General features: G+C 49.3%; 8 protein-coding genes across 8 annotated transcripts; 3 read left to right on the forward strand and 5 right to left on the reverse strand.

The window, feature by feature from the left end:
- Positions 1-230: 230 nt before the first annotated feature.
- On the reverse strand, positions 231-680 carry YALI1_C04553g (uncharacterized protein; the record flags this gene model as incomplete). The annotated part of the gene is made up of 1 exon (XM_501398.3): positions 231-680. The coding sequence occupies one exon, from the start codon at positions 678-680 to the stop codon at positions 231-233; it is 450 nt and encodes a 149-aa protein (XP_501398.1).
- Positions 681-2,390: 1,710 nt separating this feature from the next.
- Positions 2,391-2,870, forward strand: YALI1_C04570g (uncharacterized protein; the record flags this gene model as incomplete). Its single annotated transcript, XM_501399.3, has 1 exon — positions 2,391-2,870. The coding sequence occupies one exon, from the start codon at positions 2,391-2,393 to the stop codon at positions 2,868-2,870; it is 480 nt and encodes a 159-aa protein (XP_501399.1).
- Positions 2,871-3,108: 238 nt separating this feature from the next.
- On the forward strand, positions 3,109-5,253 carry YALI1_C04577t (uncharacterized protein; the record flags this gene model as incomplete). The annotated part of the gene is made up of 1 exon (XM_068282195.1): positions 3,109-5,253. The coding sequence occupies one exon, from the start codon at positions 3,109-3,111 to the stop codon at positions 5,251-5,253; it is 2,145 nt and encodes a 714-aa protein (XP_068138296.1).
- A 2-nt stretch (positions 5,254-5,255) lies between these two features.
- Positions 5,256-9,158, forward strand: YALI1_C04599t (uncharacterized protein; the record flags this gene model as incomplete). The annotated part of the gene is made up of 1 exon (XM_068282196.1): positions 5,256-9,158. The coding sequence occupies one exon, from the start codon at positions 5,256-5,258 to the stop codon at positions 9,156-9,158; it is 3,903 nt and encodes a 1,300-aa protein (XP_068138297.1).
- Positions 9,159-11,021: 1,863 nt separating this feature from the next.
- YALI1_C04672g (uncharacterized protein) lies at positions 11,022-12,572 on the reverse strand (the record flags this gene model as incomplete). The annotated part of the gene is made up of 1 exon (XM_501402.3): positions 11,022-12,572. One exon carries the CDS (start codon positions 12,570-12,572, stop codon positions 11,022-11,024), a length of 1,551 nt encoding a protein of 516 aa, XP_501402.3.
- Positions 12,573-13,192: 620 nt separating this feature from the next.
- On the reverse strand, positions 13,193-14,386 carry YALI1_C04690g (uncharacterized protein; the record flags this gene model as incomplete). The annotated part of the gene is made up of 1 exon (XM_501403.3): positions 13,193-14,386. One exon carries the CDS (start codon positions 14,384-14,386, stop codon positions 13,193-13,195), a length of 1,194 nt encoding a protein of 397 aa, XP_501403.3.
- A 1,516-nt stretch (positions 14,387-15,902) lies between these two features.
- YALI1_C04720g (uncharacterized protein) lies at positions 15,903-17,384 on the reverse strand (the record flags this gene model as incomplete). The annotated part of the gene is made up of 1 exon (XM_501404.3): positions 15,903-17,384. One exon carries the CDS (start codon positions 17,382-17,384, stop codon positions 15,903-15,905), a length of 1,482 nt encoding a protein of 493 aa, XP_501404.3.
- Positions 17,385-20,344: 2,960 nt separating this feature from the next.
- Positions 20,345-22,456, reverse strand: YALI1_C04771g (uncharacterized protein; the record flags this gene model as incomplete). The annotated part of the gene is made up of 1 exon (XM_068282197.1): positions 20,345-22,456. The coding sequence occupies one exon, from the start codon at positions 22,454-22,456 to the stop codon at positions 20,345-20,347; it is 2,112 nt and encodes a 703-aa protein (XP_068138298.1).
- Positions 22,457-22,631: the final 175 nt, after the last annotated feature.

Consider the following 22,631-nt stretch of genomic DNA (forward strand, 5'->3'; position numbering starts at 1 on the left):
GACCGACTGGATGAGTGGAAATTGGATGACAGCAAAAGTTGGAGCTACAGTATACAAAATCCAAGAGTGGTCATTATTCATTCAATATACATATGGTGTGATAACACCCATTACTTAACTAGTTGTAGCAGACGAAGGAGAAGTCATAGTATAGTACAGGTTCTCCTGCAAAATCCAGCTACTTCTTCATCATTAATCGCTTCACCACTAGTCTCTGGCAAGTAATTTGCTTAGCAGCACTCCACCTTAATCCGTCTGACCTCTCTCTCTTTACCCTCCACCTTTTTGAGACTAATCTCCAAAACACCATTAGTCAGCTTGGCAGAGATGTTGTCTTCCTCAACAACAGTGCCCTTGGGGAACTTGATCTGTCGTTCGAAGGCGCCGCTTCGTCGCTCGTTGATTCTGAGATTCTCGTTCATGTCCTCGTAGGGGTTTCGGAACACTCCCTTGACGGTAATGAGTCTCAGATCAGCATCAGTCTCAACCTCCAAATCGTCGGGAAACACTCCGGGAAGAGAAAGATGAATCAGGTACTGCTTTTCGTTGTCGTACAAATCCATGGGAGGGGCAAAGGGAGCTCCGGTGGGCTTAGCATCCTGAGTCAGACTGTTGTCATGAGATCTCAGGTGAGGAAGGTAGGGTCTCTCTGCGAAAAAGTTGTCGAGTCTGCCGTGCATTTTTGGTATGGTTGTTGTTGTGGTTGCGTTTGTGTCTGAAGACGTTTTCTGGCTCCCTCAGCGGATTCCACAGCCATATTTATACCATACCCAGTGATGTCTGGTAACAAAGCCCAGTAACGTTTAACTCCGGCCCGAGGGTCGGAGATCTTGACAGACGTTACAATACGCAATTTTGGAGCCAAACATAAAATGACAACAGCAATCGAATCACATGATCATGGGGAGATCGAATTAGTGAACCAATTAGATATCAGACTATATTTACCCTCTGTTATGGTGACGTTTCTGTTCTCTACGAGTCCCAGCTCCCTGCAGTATCTTCTAGAAGACGAAACTTTAAAGTACATATCTTGGAATGGAAGAGCGTGTTTGGAGCCCAAAAAGAGGGGAAAAAACTCACATTTTTTATAAAAAAATGCACCCATATTTTCACTGGTTTTGATTATTCACTCAGATTTTCTCCACATCAACTAAATTACCCCGAATTGAACCCTCAACATTTTCCACCCAATCCTCGTATGCACAGCCATGCGTATGTGGGCTGATAATGTACAAGGTTCAGGCAGAAGTGTGATACACAAACAACGCCTGATCTGAAGCCTCGGAATGTTGGAGATTATTGCCGTCAATGAAAGTAGGGCGTCAGAAGAGCAGTTTGGTGTATTGAGATCATGTCAAGTTTGTAACGGGGAGTTACAGTCAAATGCTGTTTGTCCACCCTTGTCGACTTTAAACTACAGATACTCTCAACGCTCAATTGGCATATTGCTTTTACCATTGTTCAACGGTCAAAAGCACTTCTGTGGTTGACTTGTTGAGCAAGAAGCATGAGATACCGGAGCAATCACGTGATCCCATGACCTCCTCCCCAGCCTCGAACCCAGCCCCGATGTCTCTCTGCTTTCCTCCGCACGTGGAGATATCACCCCATAACTTTATTGTGGTCTGAGATTTAGGTTGGTGGGTTGAGGTCAGAAGTGTGGGTCATGGAGGGAGTAAGGTAGGAGATGGAGAGAAATGGAGGCTGTATCTGTGTTATTCACGTGATTACGATCAATATGATATGAATAATTGTCAGATTTGATGGCGCAGACGTGTTTTGTCCTGTTCATTAGAGTTCATACTAATGTTCCAGAAGGATTTTGTGCATTCGACCGTTGGCTGTAAAACCGCCAATTGTGGTGGTGTTGACGCGATATTCGGGATATTAATAAGGAACTGTAGGATATTATTGCTTGTCGAATCTGGGCTCCATTCTATCACTGTACCATCTACCATGGCCTTCTTCAGACAAGCATCCAAACAGCTTTCGGTTAAACTTCAGCTAAACTAGTTGATCTGGGGAAATATTTCTTTTGGGCAAAGGTGGCAAGGCTCCACGTGACAGCTGGGGTCTTGTGGAGACTCATTTGTATTTCTACATCTGACGATCGACTCTGTGGAGTGATTTCTTCTTCTGTAACGTGCTGTCTGCCAAGCCGCCAAGTGCAGGTCATGATGCTGATAGATCGGATGAACGCTTAATTTAATCCACGGATGTTTCACAACTTTGCGAGGGAGGTATAAAGGGTGCGGAAGGGGACTAGAAATGTCATTATCCAAGCAATTTGATCAGCGAATAAGTCCAATCTACAACCTGCAAAGTCGATTTATCTACACAAGTGCGACACCATCCACACAACCAACGAAACACAGCCTACAATCACCATGCGACACATTATCGACTACATCGACCATCCATTCCGAGGAGTTGGAGACTTGACAATGTCGTCTCCATTCCTGGACAACTCGCTCACCCGGTCTCCCACATCGTCTCAGGCCCCTCAGCTGCCCTCCTCCTTCAAGTTTGTGCCCCAAATGGATCTGTACAACAAACCCGATCGCATTCGAGTCTCCATGTCGCTTCCAGGCGTCAAGATGGATGACATTGTGGTGGAGTTCGAAGATGAAGCCAGAGTCTTGTCTGTCAGTGGCGAGACATGTTCAGAGACCGATAAGGACAGTCTGGGACTGGTTATCAACGAGCGACAGTGTGGAGAATTCGAAAGACGAATCAGAATCCCCCAGGGAGAAAACATCGATCCAGACCACATCACAGCCAAGCTGACCAACGGCGTTCTGGAGGTAGTCATCCCCAAGATCGAGGGTAAGCCTGAACCCAAGAAGGTGAACGTTGATAAGGAGTAGGGGAGTAACGAAGAAGAAATGTATTATTATTACCAGGTGAAATAGAAAGAATAGATTTATGACGGTTTTGCATATGAGACATGGCTGCTCGGACAGATAGAGTCTTCATGGGGGTTATCCAGTATAATTAAGTAATCTAGTTGAGTCATTTTGTTAGAACTTGCTTACAAAATTGGGAGACTATCTATATCGAAAGACATCTTATATTAATCGAGCGCGACCAGAAAAAACGTTCACCATGGAAACAGCGCAAGCCCAAGCTTCGGCGGGTAACTCCTTGGGCGCTCCGAACCCCCCACCTCCTGATTTATCGCGAGGTGATGGAGCCACCTCAACCGAAACCCCCAACCAAACCGACATTGAAAAAATCCAAAAAAACGACAAAAACGATGAAAACAACAAAAAAAACGACAAAAACGACAAAAACGACAAAAAAAACGACAACAATATCACCCTCAACGCCTGGAAGAGCAAGGCCGAAGTCAAGGCTCTCCTGACATCGAACCCCTCCACACTCAAATTCAACCTCAACAAGGAGCGAATTTCGGAGCCCCTTGCGGCGCCGAATGGTAGGCATACCTCCGGCCGTTTCAACGTGTCCTATGTAGCCAGCAAGGAAAACTTCTTCCGAAGAGCTCTTGACCGCTCCGCCACCCCTGATTGGAATCTTCCTATCTCCATGTTCCTCGAGCACCTCGATAACGCCGCTGAAGTCGACGAGAAGGACACCATCAGTGTCCTCGAGGGCGTCATCGAAAAGTTCGACGAGATCAAGGGTCAGGTTGGTCTGGCGGAGTTTGACCTGTCCAGGCACAACCTAGACATCGTCCCCCACCTGATCGACCAGATTAACTTAGAACAGGACCCTGAAGACTGCTACCAAGTGGGAAATGGTTGGCACTACCTGACGTCGGACGCCCTCACTGACCCCCACGAACAACGAATGGCTGTCATTCTGGAGACAGTTAGTCTCATTGTTGAGGCCAATACTCAAGATTATCGCATCATGAGGAAGGGCTCGGCTAACCCTGCTGGACGAAGAGTACTTTACTACTTCAACCTACCCTCGTACATGAAGATGGAGCGTCAGACGGAGGATGCTTTCAAGATCCACCTCAACGCTATTCTCAACCAGTTCGACGTAGACATTGATCAGGCCATTCCAGGTTCCTCCCTCTTGAGTGGCACCCTTCTGATGACCTCTGCCAACCATCAGAACATCTCGGGTCCTGTGATCGCAGTTCGTGCTCTCCTAGGCTCCACCCTGCCCCAGACCATCCCCGACTTCTTCGTCAACCTGGATCCCACCAAGGCTAGGCTTACCGGCTCAAAGTTGATCAAGATGCACTTCGCCAACGGCGATAACATCTGTGTTAAGTGCAAGAGCACTAAGCACATCCGGGAGGCCTGCCCCGAGAAAGACATGGTCACTCCCAAGATCTTCCGCACCCGCGCTCACCAGGGTACCCTCCCACAGAGAGGTAAAGCCCTTGCTTCCATCCATGCCCCATCCACCGTGGAGCCCCCGGTCCAAACTCGCAAGTTCCACCACACGCCTGCTACTCACCAGTGGGAGACCGTCGGCACTAAGTCCCCTAGACATAGACGGACTCGAGACACGTCCCCCCAACCCACCGGTCAGAAGCCCCTCCGATCTTACTACAACTTTGAAGTCTTGAGCGACAAAACCGGAGAGGACACACCCGAAGAGACCGAGCAAACTAACCAGCTGCCCTCTACGAACCAGCAGCATGGAACTCAGAATCTACCCATCAACATCCCCGCCTCCGAGGAAGACACAGTTCCCGACGACCAGGAAACGGAACAGGCTGACGTATCCATGAACGGCTTTGACACCCAGCCTGACGCACTTGCTCACCCTGAAGTAGCCCCTGATGTCACCCAGTTTCTTCCCCCCGCTACCCCGCTTAACACCGAGGCCACCAACAACGGCCTTCCCCACGACCACACCAGTCCCAACACGACCAACCAAACACAACCCCCCCCCGGAAGTATCCACGAGGGCCGACCCCGAGGAGGGCACACCACCTCCAGTTTCTCTGGCGAGCCCTCTCACACCACGCTCGGCAAGAAGCACATTGCGGTCTTCCAGACCGCCTCGAGCGAGGTTCCGGTGCAAATCCTGAACCCGGACAGGTCGGAGAACAGACTCTGCTGGCTGCCTTCTCAGGAGGTAGCAAAGTTCATTGACGGGAGGTGCCCGACATTCCTGTCTACATGCCACTTCAAAGTTTTCCACGACGGTGCGACACTCAGCTCGGTAGACGAGATTGTAGAACCCCCGAACAGTCCCCCGAACCCCCCTAGGGTGACCACTCTCCATGAGGTGGACACAATGCTCCGACCGGGGCAGAACCAGTAAGCATGTCTTTCACCTCTACTACCACCCCTTCTAAAGCCCCATGTAAGAGCACCCAGGCCAAAATGAAATCTCCGAATGTTAAAGTCATCACGGCTAACATCGGCGGTTTTAAGATGGCGGAAGCGCTTAACCGATTACCCGACACCATTGTAAACATTATTCGAACTACTCACTACCCCGATCTCGTCCTTCTTCAAGAGACGAACTGGGTGGACTCCTCCCTACAAACCGCTCAACAAATCATTTCAAACTCGCCCTACCCGGGGGGCAGACACTACACCCTCCTCGGCTCCACAGCTGGTGTTTCTAATAGAAGCGTCGGCGTGGGGCTAGTCTATTCCGACAACGTCACCATCACAAACTTTACAACAGTTTTTGAATACTTCCCAGCCCTAGACAACAGACTGTGTTTGGCCGACGTGCACATCAAAGGCACCGACAGACACCTATCGCTGATCAACGTATACGCACCAAACGAGCAGGGAGCCTCCCCCTTCACTAACCGGCAGTTCTACCAGTCACTAGACGACTATCTACGCCTCCATCCCTGCCAATACCCCCTGATAGCGGCAGGCGATTGGAACGCGGTCGCCTCCAACGACGGCAGGATTGGCGAAAAAGTGACGACTCACCTTAAGGACTTCTTAGCTAACTGGGACTTACTAGACACCTACACTCTAATCAGCAAACACAGAAAAGGCCTCTACACTCACACCAACAACAGCCGCGGAGCTGGCAGGCGCCTGGATCAGCTGCACATCTCTTCGACACTCTCACAGTGGATCAAATCCACACAACTGGTAACCAACAAGCAGGGTCACAACATCACGAAGTCCTCTCACCACGCGGTCCAATTCGTCTTTAACTTTGGCAACCTCACCCAGCGACAAGACAGAGGCCCAGGCACCTGGAGGATGCCCTGGTGGGTTTTTGATACAGAGTACATTGCTTGGCTCAAGTTCCACGTCAAATCCATTCTGAAGCGATATGGTCCTTTGAAGCCCAGCCTGAAGCTGCAATGCCTGAAAGAAAACATTAAGGTCACCATCCAACAGGAAGCCAAAAACCGCGCACTTCGAGATTCCAACCACCCAGACAACAGACGCCGCGAGGCCCTCATGGCAACAGCCTCAGACTGGCAAGCCTACCCAGCTAACGAGCCATACCCGATGCTCCATGCTCGGGTCGAACAATCCAAGCAACAGATGGAGATCCACTCCCTACGGAACCACCAAGGCCGAGTGAAGACCGACACCTCCTCTCTCTGCGACATCTCAGCTCGATACTTTGACAACATCTTCGACAGAGCTGCCGATATCAACGACACCGACGACAGCGCCTTTTTAGACCTCTTCCCCGAAGAAACCCGGAGGGTGAATACAGCTAACCCAAGCCTGGACTCGTCTTTTACCAAGGAGGAGATCTTCGATACCATCAAGGCGTCTACGCACAACAGCGCGCCAGGGCCAGACGGCATCCCGTACAGGTTCTACCGCGACTGCTGGGATGAGCTGGGGGACTTGATGACGGACGTCTACAACGAAGCTGGAGCCGACTCGCCCATCAGCACCGAACGCAACACCGCTATCATCAAACTACTGTACAAGTCGGGAGATCAGGCCGACATCTCCAACTACAGGCCTATTTCTTTGATCAACACAGAGGTGAAGATCTACACACAGCTCATTAACAAAGCCATCCAGAACATTCTTCCGGACAGCATTCACGGCGCCCAAAACGGTTTCGTACCGGGTCGACACATCACTAACAATCTCGACACCATGGATCATTTTTGCAACGCCTACTCCCAGCTGAACATGGGTTGGGTCGTAGGATCACTGGACTTCCGGAAAGCCTACGACACTATCAGCCAGAGTTGGGTGATAAAGACGCTTCGAAATGTGGGTGTCTCGGAACTGATGATCAACCGTATCCTAGCTGTACAACAGAACGCAGTAACGAGAATCAACATCAGAGGTGTCCTATCTCGCCCAGTCCGCATCAAGATCGGAGTGAGACAAGGATGCCCTCTCTCTCCAACCCTCTTCATCATCGCAGTAGACGCACTTGTGCGTCGTCTGGACCGAGAGATGTTTGGACTGGCCCCAGGCCTGCCACTATCCCACCACCACACCACTGGGCACAGGCCGCCACAACCCCCTACTCACCCGGAGGCAGTGGCAGCTGGACACATGAAGGTGTCGGCTTTCGCGGACGACATAGCGGTGTTCCTCAACAACATCCAGGACGTGGCCACGGTTGGTAGAGTGCTCTGCCTCTTCCAACGGGTCTCAGGCCTCACACTAAACCCGTCAAAGACGGTGCTTCAGAAGATCGGCCCCCCCGATTGTTTTGTTCCACTAACCTTTATTGACGCAGAATGGCAGCGAACAATTGACGCCACCTGGCCAACCGACAACAACACACGACAGGCCCCGACGCTCCGGACATCTGACAACATTTTCCGGTACCTCGGAGTACACTTCGGAAATCGCGAAAGGTTGGACACGCACTACGCTCAGATCAAGGAGGACCTCAAGGAGTCGCTGCGACGCCTTTCACTATGGGGTCTCCCCTATTACAGCAAGGCGTGGATGATCAACATCTACTTCTTCTCGAAACTGAATTTCCTTGGACCCTACGTCAGCCAGATCGACAACACCTTCATCCGAGAGCTGAACGAACTAGCGTGCGACAAGATCAACAAATTATCACCCGACAAAACACGCAAAACCTTCAGCAATGGTTTCATCCAAACTCCGGTAGGCAGAGGAGGACTGAACCTGCGGGACATGGGACGTTTCATGGTGTGCCTGAAGGCCGCTCGGGCTTACAGGTTCTTCCATGGCTCATCGCCGGCCCTTTGGGACTGCACCTTCCAGTTCTACAGCAGAACTCACAGTCTCACACAGGAAAAGCCACACCAGCGCGTCGACTGCCGCTTTCCGACAGGCCAAGCTTGGGGCTACGCAGCCTCCCCCACCATGCGAGACGCAATCAGAGCTTCTTTCGAGCTCAACAAGCCCCTCACCGCGGAACATGCCAACCCTCGAGAAGATCACGAGCCCTCTACAACAGACACAGTTAATCACAGAATCTGGGAACGAAACCAGGTGAACGTGAGAGCAGCAGAATCTTTCCGGGAAGCACACGTCGACATCGCAGCCGCGAGACGATACCATCCGGTCAGAATGGTGTCCACAGCGGAAATCGACCACCTCCGGTGGAGCATGGGACCACTTACTCTAGAGAACTTCATGTTTCACAAGACCTCGTCTCCCGACTTGCCAAACTTCCCACACACACTTGCACGACCGAAGAAGTGGACTCAACGAAGCGACTACGGGGGCATCTCTGACGACATGGTCTGGCAGGAGGTAATGCATGACCTTCGAAAACACTACATCGCCGACGCCAACAAAGCACAAGTTCTTCACCTCATGCGGATATCTCGACTTCCGCTCGTGAAATGGAGATACCCTGACGACCACGTTTTCACCAAGAAGAATCCAGGATGCGGGCTCTGTGATAAGGCCATCATTCAGGATCTGCACGAGCATATCTTCTGCAAGTGCGAAGTTCTTCTTTCCATGTTGACCAGGATGAAGATTCCGTCAGTGGACTCTCTAAAGGACTGGATCTTTACCGAGTCGAAATGTGGAGTACTCCCCTCTTTCCCAGGGCATGTGAACAGTGACGCCCCCCGGAAACATCAACAAGTCAAGACACGCAAATATCTGCGGGAATTGGCTTATGGGATCTGGAAGATGGAGAGATCCCTCCGGTACTCAGGGGACGACGCCACCCTGGGACATGTCCAACAGGGTTTGCTTCAATTCCTGAAGGAAGCCCAGATGTGTTTCTACGATGGACAACCGCCAGCACTTCACGATGAGCGAGAGTAGACACAGTAGCAAGCGTAAAAGGCGGCCGAGGCCACCGAGAGAACAGCGTAGCAGGGCGCGTAGTCACCACAGGGGACGCAGAACCAAACCAATGACGAAGAAGAACCACAAGGAGAAGTTTTCAAAGGCAATGCAAATGAAGAGGGCAATGGAAGGATTGAGATTAGAGAACTGGAGACTGGAGTGGCGTTTTCCCGATGAACGAACAAACACGCGAAGCTATGTGGACCAACATACAACACGGACTGAACCAGGTTTTTTTATGATTTTTTTACTGGAAATAGGTACGTGCCAAGTTGGACCATGACACTAAACGTGTTTAATTAGTAATATTCGTGTAAGCGTACATTCATTTCAAAGGTTATTCTTTCACGGCAAAGTTATAATTAAATGAATGTATATGCAGAAAAAAAAAAAAAAAGACAACAAACGCAGTTAGGATAAGTTCATTCACGCAGCATTACTAAGAAACCATAGACAACAGCCCATGATACCGAGATACGCAGCGAAAAACACATACTCGAAGTCTCAGTTGACCATTTAGGCAAATAGCAAAGTCTGAATCCGCCACACGTGGATTCGTGAGAGTTAGAACGAAGAGTAGGTTGGGTCCTGGCACGCTACTTCGGTGAAAAGTGTTGAAGAGTGGACTCACATGCGATGAGTACTGTGGTTAACATCTACTATACCTCGTGCGGCAACCGCTTGGGTTAAGGTCCAATCGGTATTGTACGTTGTGGTCTAGCCAACTACCGTGCTTTTATCGGAAATGTAGGTCTTACGATGATTTCGCTCATCAACTTCCACATGGCCAACGAACCTCCAATATGTCATCAAGTCCACTGAAAAAGAGCTCAGTTTTGTCAATGGCAGTGAGTGATGAGTTGAATTCTTTCAAATGGATAAATATACCATAATTTATACCGAGAGAAAGTGGTTTATTTGACAATAACCTAGAAGACCTAGACTCATTCTCTGCTTGTATCAGTGAAATCAGCCCCGAAGCTACATATTGATGAAAGAACAACTCGCAAAAACCTAGGGGCCCAGCTTTCAGTCACTAGGAGCTCAAAACAATGCTGGAGAACACGGAAGCTGCAGATATTACCATCGTCTGTGAGGATGGAGAGCACTGCAAAGTCCACTGTTAAATCCTGAGCACATTATGGCCTGTATCAAGAAATGATGAGCAATGACTGCATTGAGCGAGTTGACACGGTCTTCAAACTTGAAATGTCTTCAGATCTAACCAGATTGATAATCCATTTCATTTACAAACAACAGACGGACCTGAACTCGAGTCAAGCTCCCATTTTCTCAGGATCTCCGACATGTACAGGCTACCAGGAACAGGAAAACTCGCTTCTGACACAATCAGGAAGAATATCGAAGGAGAGACAGCAATAGCTCAACTAATCGAAGGCTGGAGACCCCTAGACAGGCTGAAAGCAATTAAATGAAGCAGATCTTTGCAAAGAGGATCGCTCAAAGCAAACCAAGGGGAAACCCAGACCCTTTCATGATAATGGACCATGAAACTCTCGTGGAACTGTTCTTTGATACTGTGGAATTGAGGATTGAGGACAACATAATTCAATGCAATACATCTACATACTGTATTTCCTCAAAGTCGAGATAATGCGACCTTATGCCTGATAATCTCAATGATAGACATTGATAAGGCAAGAAGGTCCGGAGTGAAAAATACATACACCGCTCATCAATACTCATTTATTCGTTACTCATGCACTCTTGTGAACGGTCATTACGGGTCAGTTCGCTGTACTGTTGGTAGAGTCTGCTTGACGTGCCCACTGCCACAACTCAACGATTCTACATGTCACAGCTTCATATCATGTCTTCTCACTGCTCTTTATCCCAAATTCTGACAGTGTGATCATCCCCAGCTGACGCAAACATGGGCCTAGTGGGATGCCACTGCACACAGTTGACGAGAGATGAATGACCCTGCAGAATGGCAATGAGATTCGCATCTGCGCGGTTCCACACGTACACTCTCGAGTCCTCGGATCCACTCAACACCAATGAGTCGTCGATTCCTCCGAAACACGATCGAATCACACATCCACTGGGACTGTTGCCAATGTACCGTTGGCACAGTCTGAGCTTGCAAATGTCCCACAGCTGCAGCTCATGTACCCCATCGCCGGTCTTGGGGCCCATGAAGTTTATTAGGGCGTACCGGGAGTCGGCTGAAATGCTCACAGAGGTGGTTTTCTGGGACGTGGCAACTTCCGCAACCTCCTCAAACGTGACGAGATCGAAAACAACAAAGTTGTGCGCCGGACCGGGTCCTCCCACTGCCACCAGCCGCTTTCCATCGGGCGAAACGGCCGCATGAATGGCCTTGTACTTCCATCGATGCACCTCGGTACAGTCTTCTGCTGACCACAAAATCATGGTAGCATCGTCGGCACACGACGTGATGAACCGTTTGCCATCAGGCAGCCATGCGCAGGAAACGGTGTGTGCATGAATTCCCTCAAAGACGTGAATCTGCTCACCAGTCTTGGCATTCCACAGACGGGCAGTCTTGTCTTGACTTCCGGACAAGATCATTGAGTCGTCAGGAGACCAGAGTGCCATCACTGGGGCGGAAGAGTGTCCTTGAAGACGTTTCTCGGCTGTATATGTGTCCAAATTCCAGATGATGATAGACTTGTCACACGACACTGAGGCCAAGAACTTGCCGCAGTGCGAGAACTCAAGATTCCAAACCTCGTGCGAATGACCCTCCAACACATGGCTAACTCTGTCGGGAAACAAATCCGGTTGGCCCTTGTAGTCTTCGAAAAGAGACATTTGCTGCTGGGGTACCATGTGATAAGGGGCAGCCTTAGCAACCTGATGCTGCTGGGCCTGGGACAGCAATGTTGCCAGGCGGTACTCGGGGATCATTTCCGAGGGGGCTATGAAAGCCTGCAGCTGTGTTAGTAGCGCCACCCGCGACTTGGCAGCGTCACCGTCGAGAAGTCGCAGCACTGTTTCTCTTGTTTCGAACACATGGTTGGACAGAACGGCAAGTTCGTGTGTGTTGACGCCTAGAGGTGCTAGCTCTTCTCTAAGCACCCTCAATCCTCCCTTATCGTCGCCCTGGGCCAGAAGTTCCAGACAGTGTTGTTTGCGAATCAGAAAGCGGTACTCTGCCGGGTTTGTACCGCTTCTGAGAGTCACCCCATCAAAGTAGCGCTCGGCATCATCCCATTGACCGGAAGTGACGGCCTGACGAAGCTGGGCAACGTGAGGGGATTCCAACGAAATGTTGCTCTCGCTTTCCAGCGTCTCTGCGGTGGCTTTGTATCCCAGGTCGCCCAGCGCCTGCAGCAACAGACGGGTCATTTCGGTCGTGTTGTAGCCGCGGTACGTGACCGGTTGCCGTCCATTTCCATTCATTTTAGCCGATCCAAGTGCGCTTTTGTGGCGTAAGCCCTTGTGTTTTTTGCGAGGAGGCACTGTGGATGATGATGTTATGTGGTGATAAAGTAGTCGCCAAAGTTTATTTGGCTGGTCGATACGAGATCAGGGATATGATGAGATAGATGGTGGTGGTTGCTGTTGTGGCGGATGTGGCGGATGTGGTCGCTAGTGTGTTGATGAACAAGTCCGACTGACGATATGGCAAGTCAAAGTGTATCGTGTGGATAAGGAAATTAAATTAGTCTTGGTGATTACGTAATATGGCGAGTGAGGGGTGCAAAGGGGTATGGGTGTGAAGCTGGAAATGTGGAGGGTACTTGGGTAGCGATTTCTGAACGATTTGATGCCGATTACAGATGTTTCAACAGATTACTTTTTTCTAGCATGTCGCAGAAACAGTGGCCAAAGATAAGCTTCTATAACTGGGGTATTATTTACAGGAGGTGTATTTGGAGTGCAATATGGGAGAGAGAGTGTGTGAGTGAGGTAGATAAAGTAAGTGCTGACATGTGCAAAGGGAATGCAAATAGTTCTAACTATACCAAAACGTGTTACTGCTGGCCGCTTGAGCTAGCCAGTTTGTTAATGTGCAAATGTCAGAGGCGCCACGTGTGAAAATGGGGTCTTCCTTTGTCATGCTGATAAAAGAACGGGCTTATACCATGTGTTTGCTGCTCTAGTCGTTGCTCAGGCGTCTGGGCATGATAGGAGGTTCCAGTTCGAAGGTCTGAAATCCATGTGCTAATCTCGCCAGAAAGAACGAAATAATTGTCCAGTCCATCTTCAACATATCCCCGTCGATGGTCTCTGTTTGTGAGATCAATAAATGAACATTCCAGAATTGGAAAATTGGCATTCACAGCCAAATCACGAGTGCCGTCTATGTTTACAATGCCCAGGTCGATCCAGAACCGAACCCATTCGCCTACACGGACCATTGCGTAGAGGAAACCATTGTAGACCTGATTGTAGCTGCATACTACTCTCCTGAGATTGAGCTCTGGGTATTTCAGCGAGATAGGCGGACCAATAGGTTTAGCAGAGCTGAGCCACTCTTGGGGATCCAGGGAGGATGGCGGAACACTCTCTGGGGTCAGATGGTAGAATTGGGAGCTGAAATTTGTTTCAATCGGGTCATCTGCTTGACGTTTAACGTAGTAGACCATCAAGAAAGCCCCAGTATTGTTTGGTAGCAGGGTGACTTTGACGTTCTCATGCAGATAATGCTCGTTGGTGACCACCCAAGTGCCATCTTCATCCCTGGAACAAAGACCCTTGTTGATCAGGTTGTGGTGCGATTTGTCGTTCAAATCTGAAATGTGCAGAAAGACGTCGTTCTCATCCAGAACCACTGGCGAGTAAAAGGCGTCTGGATGCCGGACCTTGATTTCTTCTGGATTTGGCCCTCTCATTGGATGAATCACCCCTGGTTGCTTTTTCACCTCTTCTGCAGCCACAGGTGGGCTCCATCTGCTGTCACGGGATCCTCGGGTGATCTGTCGTCTGGCATTCTCTTGATAGACATAACTCCATCCTCTCAGTTTGTTCTGGGACGCTTCAGTCCGAGCCACGATTGCTAGAGCGCACTTTTGCCATGAGCTAAGACCGGTTCCAGACTCGTTGAGAGTGATCCAGGGGACCCGTTCTAGAACTCGGCAACGAATCACGGTGGCGTCGAGATCAGTCCACATCATGGCGGCTCGCGAACATGTCTGACTAAGCGGAACCGCTGCTTCGAGTTCACAAAAGAGGAAAATGTTGAGCAGAATTTCGTTCGGTACTGTATCCATTGATACTGAGACATTACAGTTATCGTCACAGAATTCGAGCGTCAGTGTCGGATTTTAAAGTGGTTCCTTTCTCACTGAAAGGGGGGGAGGGGATATATTGATGGCATTATGAACAATATCAGTGTAGAGGTTTTACAATCCGGACAATTGACCTGAACATTTGTCATATTGGCTTTTCTTCTTATACAGTATATCCTGAACAGTGACAAGGCCGAACGTGCAAGTCTGATTGATTCATGCTGATCATTTAATAATATGGCCTTACAAAGTCGTTCGACAGTTCTGTTTTTAAGAATCCGAAGTCTTGGTGGTCATAACAGGCCTCTCTATCGCTCTAGAACTGGACGAACGTTGGGAGCGCCTTATAGTTGGTATAGAAAATGCACTAGAAGTTGGAATCGCAAAAAGCAACAGTTGGACAATCCTTTAGTGGATAGAAGAACTCTGCTTGTGTACCGCTATCTTGGATCAGTTCCAATGTCAGTTTAGCATTCATTAGGCACGTACATTTCCTGAGCTGGTATTACTGAACAGATCACTGAGATATAGAACTGAAAGGTTCCCTGAGGAAATACTTCGTGTAGTTGTACAACGGATAGAATATAATCTCCCAGATAAACAAGAACCACAACTTCTCCTACAACCATTTTGGTGGAGACTAGTACAAGTAGTACATACTGTGGCTTCCCCTTACGCTATCAATGTCGCACCCAGTGTCCCGGAAATGGCTTCCAGCCGCATGTCTCACTCTACATTCCTGAAACCACGTCTCACAGTCCCAACTGTCAAATCAAAAGCGTTATTTCAGACACACCTTCCTCGTGGACCGCTTCCCCTCATAGGAGAGGCACACGCTCACTCTTCCCAGGGCCAGTTACACTTCTACCTCTGAACGATGCTTCTTCTTTGGACCACGGGTGATTATCAGTGAAGCCAATTGACAAATACACACTAAGACAGGTCTAAACATTGATCATCTGTACTGCGATGAGACTTCTTGCTATAATCGGACTACAAACACACTGCGCGCGTACAACTGTGACTTCTGAACGTGTCTCAGTAGCTACTAAAGCAATGCCCACCAAACATGACTCCTGCAATACGGCCCACCTTCTTCCTTGCGGGGAGCCCATCTATTCCACCAATGGCCCCTGTATTTCCAAAGTCGTGGCCTGCTCCGCAAAAACGCTTCCTGTTGCGGAGATGGTGGCCAATTAACTCTAGCCCTGCATTCTCTCGCATACCACGTGCACTATCTGGTGCAAGTATATGCGTCAATGCTTATCGAGATAATGAGCACGTGGGGACGCACGTGCAGAAACCAACGTGCGCATACCGTCGCGTGGGGAATTGTAGTGTTTTATTGGTTCTTCTGGGTTGCTATGGATACAGACTGGGTGAATGGAAGCCCCTTCAACCGTTACAAGTATTGTACAAATCTCTATAATAAATTAACTAATATACTAGATGATGAATGAGGGTCCCAGTTAATGATTTGGATGAGAGCTCTCGCACACTAACTGAGCAAATCACTCACCTTGAGGAATCCCCGATCCTTCTCCTTATCCTTCTGACCCAACATCAACAGGGTTCGGCTGGCCTCAAACGACTTTGTGTCCTCAATCTTGATGGCAGACTCAGGTAGAGCGAAACTGGTGGCAGTAGGTCCCATATTGGGAGTCATACTAGGGGTCATACTCGGGGTAGAGCCAGACTGGCCGCTAATCTGGGGAGTTCCAAACGAGAACCGATCCAGAGGACTCATGCTGCCTACAGGAAGCATCATGGGGGTTCCTGAAATGGAAGAGGCAGGAGAACATAGGTTGGATGGGGGATTGGAGCCTCCGGAGTAACTCATGCTTCCTCGTGCCTTCTTCCCAGGCAGCTCGGGGCCATTGAGGTAGATCTGCTGTCCGTTTTCGACAGAATCCAGACACGCCTGCAGGTATCGCACGTATTCAACAGTAGCCTGAAGGATGGTGAGCTTGTGAAGTCCGGCATCGCCCCCTTCAGCCGCTATTGACTGTCTACAAGCAGGAACCAGCTGTTTGAGCGAGTCGAATTCCTCGTTCATTTTCGATCGTCGTCGTCGTTCGATGGCACTGTGGGCGGTTTTGCGGGCCGACTTTTTGAGTTCCTTGTCAGGTCGTGGCTTTTTGTTCACGTGGCCGGGCATGTGGGTCACGTGGCTGTTGTGTGTGGGGTTCATCATCGGGCTCTCCTCCTCCAGGGGATCCAAGCTCGACAGCTTTCGCTTGGGCTGTTCGCTGTGTTGATGTTGTTGGTGGTGATGTTGTTGTTCATGTGCCTCGGCGGTCTTCTTGTCTTCGTCAGACGAGTCGCTGAAAACCTGCTGGTGCTGGTTGAGCGGTGGCAGGCCCGGCGAGCTCATGGCACTAATGGAGTTGCTGCGACTCATGGAATTGGTGCGCGATATGGAGTTGTTTCTACTGTTGGGCGCAGTGTTGACGTGCGGACTCATGTGGATGATGGTGCGCCGTCTGCCCGGAGGAGGAGGGAACTTGTTCTGATTCGAGGCCCCCGAATCCGACGAGTTGGAGTCAATGAGCGGCGGAGGAAGCGACATGGGAGGCACCATGTTGCCAATGGAGGGAAGCGTCTTCTTGTACTCGTGCAGCGTGCCACTGTGGGGCGGCGAAGGGATGTGTGGAGACGACATGTGCGGACGGTAGTGGGTCGGAGAAGCCGTGTTGGGGGTAGTAGGAGAAGGGTGTGTGTAGTAGTTGCCTGGGGGGTGTTGGCTGTAGTGTGGGTAACCTGGGGGCGGTGGCGGTGGAGGCGGTCTGGAGTGTGGATTGTGAGAAACCACCTCGGAGCCACCATATATATTGCTACGCTGACGACCCAAAACCTCCACACGTGGACACGAGCGCACGTGGGTAAAGTTAGTCGTGTGAGTGACGGTGTTTGTGTTTGGAGGGAGGTGAGGGCCCGCTTGAGCGGGGGGCAGGCCGGTTGTAGGGGACACCACGGCCATTATTCAGTCTCGGCGGTCGCTAGAGCAGGTGCAAAGGGCGTCTAAAATCAAAAGTCGCAAACACGAGAAATTCTACACCCCGTCCACACACCCATATAAGTCCCATGGTTTTGAGCTCCAAGTCTGATAAGACGGTCAGCGCTAGTGCCGGATAGACTCTTCCAATCAATGGGATCGATTAAGCACGTTTCTTTAGAGTTACATCACATGACGTGGGGGCGATTTTTGAATGTGTACAAGACACGGCAGCAGGTATTGAAAACATGCAAAATGTAGCTCTGACGGCCCCGGTCCAGAATATACGCTTATATCTCCCATATTTGGGCGACTCATCTTCTCAGGACGAACGCCAGATTTTTCCCCTCGCATGACCACATGCATCGACGCCCACTACCTGGCTTGATCTACGCACGTGGCCATGCAAAATAACGTTGCTGCAAGTTGCCGTGCAGAAACAAGGTTCCAGGGCGGATCAGGGGGCGGATTTTTGCGGAGGACGCTGGAGAGGTAGTGTGGTTACGTGATTAGTCTAGATATAGTCACGTGAACTTCCTGACCACTCTGGTTTTTTCAAAATGAAATTTAATGGATTTGTCGCTGGTTTCGGCCACTTCTCCAAGCCCACTCCACCCTGGCACGCGAGGTGGTAGTGTGACCCAGTTTAGATTTGTGCAGAAACGGAAAGCCAAACAAGTTGGACTGGAAAAAAAGTTGAACAAAAAAAACCCCGACGCAAAAACTTGGAAGCGGTGGGTGCTAAACGGTGCAAACGAAAAGTGGAAATTGCAAGGAAACCCCACGGAGATGGCTGCTCGGGGTCCAAACTGGCTCTGGACGGCTCTTGGGTGGGAGAAAATGAGCTTCCAACAGACTTTGGACTTGTGCTTGGCCTGAGACATGAAAAGATAGACCTTCCAAGTCGGGTCAGTAGAGGTGATATTATCAGTTATTATGGAGGAGTTATGGAATAATACTGGTTGAGACACCTGACGTTAGAGCGCTTCAAGGGAGCGATAATGTGTATAGATACTATGTGAGGCTACAACTATGGTTTGTGGTTGTGTCCTTCTCATGGTGCATCTTGTACGACCGAACAATTCGATATGGCACGCATGATCAAGCCAAGCTAGCTATAGGCGCGGGTATAACTGCGTTAGAAGCGGAAAACGCGGTTGTACAAGGGTGTGGACCTGGTGCAGTTGGTGCTATAGACCATTCTTATCATTCAGACCGCCTGGAAGCGTCGTCTATCCATACCGTTTAACCCCTCATACAAAAGCAACTTTTGCGAGACACGGCACACGACCTCAGCATACCGCAGTTTGGCCGTGTCTGTCGGGTGCGATCGACAGCCTTGTTTGTCCAAGTCGATTGCAAATAACATTCGAATAGTGTTCGGTTAGAGTGTTTCTGATCCGGGCAAAAAACACGGGGTTTCAGGACAAGCCAAAATTGCTCTAAACGGGGGATTTGGTTGGCCAAAAGCTGGTGGAGAGGTTCAGCAGACTGGTGGTGGTCCATTTTACTAATTTAATGTTAATGGGAGCATCTTGGAAGGAGTTGGCGACACTTTCATCAAGGATTTGGCTTGGTAAATGTATGAAAACTAATTTAGTGAAACGTACATTGTACTATGACTTGTGACCCCAAGCATGACAAGCAAGATTATCAAAGAAGGCTTGCAACAAGTGCTAGTTTTGCATTAGTCTCATGTGCTTTTGTAGCTTCTAGCCCTCTTATAGCTACGACTATGAATCGTCAAGCTATTTTCTATCGGGGAGTCTGAAGATGAACTGTCAAGCTGGTAGTGAATAGCCAGTGCAGGAGCAACAGTCTTATATTCACGGTAGCTACAATCAACAGTAGCAACAATTCACAGTATCTACGTCTTGGTCCTGGTCAGTGACTCGAATATGCTGCTCTTCAAACATGTTGCACTGCCCGCATCGTCGAAGCTCAGAGTGCATCACTCAAAACTGAAGCTACCACCTGTTTCACTGCAAGCCGACGCATTCGTCACTCCTCCACCTTGGAGAATAGCATCAAAGAGCCGATGCCTGAGAGCTGTATGAGCAAAACAAGACCAGGTCTTTTCCGAAGGCGTGTGTACATTCTACCTCCTACGATACTGTACTTGCTTTCATAAATAGACCCTATGATGTCTCGCTCGCCCATCGAAGAGTGAAATTAGAAATACGCTAAAAAGACGTGCTTGTCCTCGATTGATACCCTTGTGGCCTTTTTACGTCCCCTGAACGCTCTGGATTTCGCAGTGTAGATCCGAGTCATTGTGGGGAAGACTCACACGACTGCTAGCGGACATGCGTTTTTTCTGTATGTAAACTGCACGTCACATTTTAAGATTAACATTTTTTGTGCGCACACGAGCCAAGCTAAATTTCAGCGCGGCTTTGTTCGATAACGCACGTGGGCACACACATGGTAGGATAGGCTGTGGAGAAAGCAGATCACGTGACACCTTGGTGGGCACGCTCAAGGTTTGTATCGCAGGGTGGGCTCTCTCCGGGCTCGTGGCGGACGAGGCCTGTGCCGCGGCTTGACTCAACGTGTTTACGTGTTTGAGATTATTCTTGATCACGTGAGTGCGCATATTTCCGTGGAGTTCTCGCATCTCGAATCTGACGATTTTTGACCGAGATGAAATGGGTCTTGTTCCAAACGGCAAGTACCGAGACACAACACTTGAAATTAATGATATTGCTGGATTTAGACATCTCTTCCGAGCAAGTTTTGCCTTGTACTTCTTTTCGTATCTCTTTTGGATCCCATCGGGTCATAAGTGTACCTACAGCTGATACATGTGAGATTATGAGTGTAGATATATGTCTACTTGTACGAGTACGAGACTATCTGAGGTATTAAACAGGTCACAGTAACATGGCACGGCTCTATTAAAATAAAAAAACAAACACAAAAACTACTTGCAGTCATCCCTTTCCTCACTTTCTCTTGTTGACAATAAAGGGTCCCTCGGCTTTAGAGAAAATACGGGTCTTGTGATCACGTATCCAGCCAGTATTGAGAAGGTAACAGTTGGTAACGGCAGAATGAAGTAGAGCATATTTACGTAGCTTCTCCTGCTTAATGAGCAGATACCGAGCCGAGAAGAGAAGAATCTCATCCACAAGATTCTTGGCCAAAGTCAAGGTCGTAGGCTTGCGAAGCCTGAACTTCTCCAGAAGGTCTCGTGACTTGAACAGCGCCGTCTCCGTCTGCGTCTTGAACACAGAGTCACGTGACTCCATGGATGTCTCCGGTTTTTCATGTGGTTGCGTGTATGTTTTGAACAAGGAGGCTCTCCGGGCAGGCGGGTGTGCAGACGTCTGGCCGGCGAGGTCTTCTTCGTCTGATCTCACGTGACAGACCTGTCTGAGAGGACTGGGCGGTAATACTCGGATGCCTCGGGCTTGGAGCAGTTGGCGGTTCCGCAAGTTTGCAACTGCGCGTGACTTGGAGTTCTGGTACGCCGATGGGCTATTGTCATGTGTTGGAGAAGCGGTGTTGTTGGCAGGAGGAGGAGTGGCCTCGTGTTGAGCTGGTTTGTCACATGACTCGACTGATACCAGAGGGACAATATGTGCGATTGCCGCGAGCAGATCAGCTTTTGGAGGTGAGTTCTGGGGCTCTCTTGGGCTCAGCACGTCACTGGGTGGAGGGGTTGACTGTCGAGGGTTGGTATATTGAGGAGTCAGAGGGTTGTTGAAATGGGTTTCTTCATTTGAGAATGTTTGTTGATTGTTGGAATGGGAGTAATGGTTGACTGGGGGATTACTTTTGGACACTGACCTGGACTTGTCGGACTGAGTATTATGGTGAGGTGTCTTGGGCCCTCCAGCGGTAGTTTGTCTTGAATTAGTGATCGACACTGCTGATGGCCTAGGATCGTTGGATATCAGAGAGAAGCTGTGAGTACTGGTACGTCTTGGCTTGGGGGGAGGTCGAGAACTCGATCTCAAAAGAGATCCAGAAGCCAAGTTGCTGGGTTTTGGAGGCTCAGATCTATCAATGTGAGGAAGACTCCAACTCAACTCTGCAGAAGAAAAGCTCGAGCCAGGTTTTGAACTGGAAGTAGACCCATTCAAACTGGCTCTGGGGATGGGTTGTTTCTCAACTGGAGGCTCAATCCCGTTCATGTCCGATTGAACTGCATTAGTAATGGATGGTATGGCATTCCCAGTACCATTCTCGCCCAAGGTATGATCGTCTTGAAGAGTAAAATGGTCGTAGTTGTACTCTTCAGGGAACTCCAAAATACTATCCAGAGACTTGTGTCGTGGAACCCCATCATTTTCGCCCCCTTTGACAACTCTCAACGTGAAATGGTCAAGAGAACGTGTATAGGAGGTAGTTGATCGCATTCCAAGACTTGCTCCACTCACAGACGATGATCCAGGCACCCGGATAGCCTCCTTCTTCTTGTCTCCGTTACCTCCGGGGCTAAATGATGAGTATTTGTAACTGTCAGTAGCCACTCGCTCGGGTCGATAACTGTAGTCCTCATCTCCAGAAATATACCGACACGAATCGAACCCATAAGTTCCAAACTTGGACTCAGATTTGGTATATTTCAATGTAGGTCTCTTAAACCTAACCTCTTCCTTGGCGACGAGCGTCTCAGAATACCCTCCAGAAAGATACCTATCTTCCTCAGACTCTCGAGAAGTAGATTCTTTCAGAATAGACACCAACTGGGTCTCGGATTTTGACTTGAGAATGGATTTCCCGAATCCGACACTGTTTCCACACCGAATGTTGGTCTCTGATCGACATTTGGACAGACTAGGAAATTTGAGAGTATCACTGAGCTTGAAAGTTGGTTTGAAGTTGAACGAGCTGGGGTCGGTGCTGAAGGTGTTGTGATTTCCGCAGATATCGTGGTTACTGGTCCCGTTAATAGGGTGATATTCGTCGTTGTCGTAGTTGCCATCATCACTTTCAATAAAATTCCACATGTTTGTCCGACAATATCGTACCTGACCTGTTTTTCTAAATAGTGGCTTGTCTTCTTCAATAAGATGGCTAGTCCAAGCCATGTATACTGCAGATTCCATAATCTTGTTATCTAGTTTATGCGATTGAAAGATATGTTACCGAAGTGTATGGAATCTGAGTGTGTGCTGTCTTGTAGTGTAGAGAAGTCATGTGATCTCTTTTTCTGCGGTAAATTGGAATTGTCACGTGAACTATCCGGCTTGTTCTATGCCTCGGTTTCTCTGTTATCATGTA

This window comes from Yarrowia lipolytica, chromosome 1C (assembly GCF_001761485.1).
Source record: "Yarrowia lipolytica chromosome 1C, complete sequence".
Classification (NCBI taxonomy): Eukaryota; Fungi; Ascomycota; class Dipodascomycetes; order Dipodascales; genus Yarrowia; species Yarrowia lipolytica.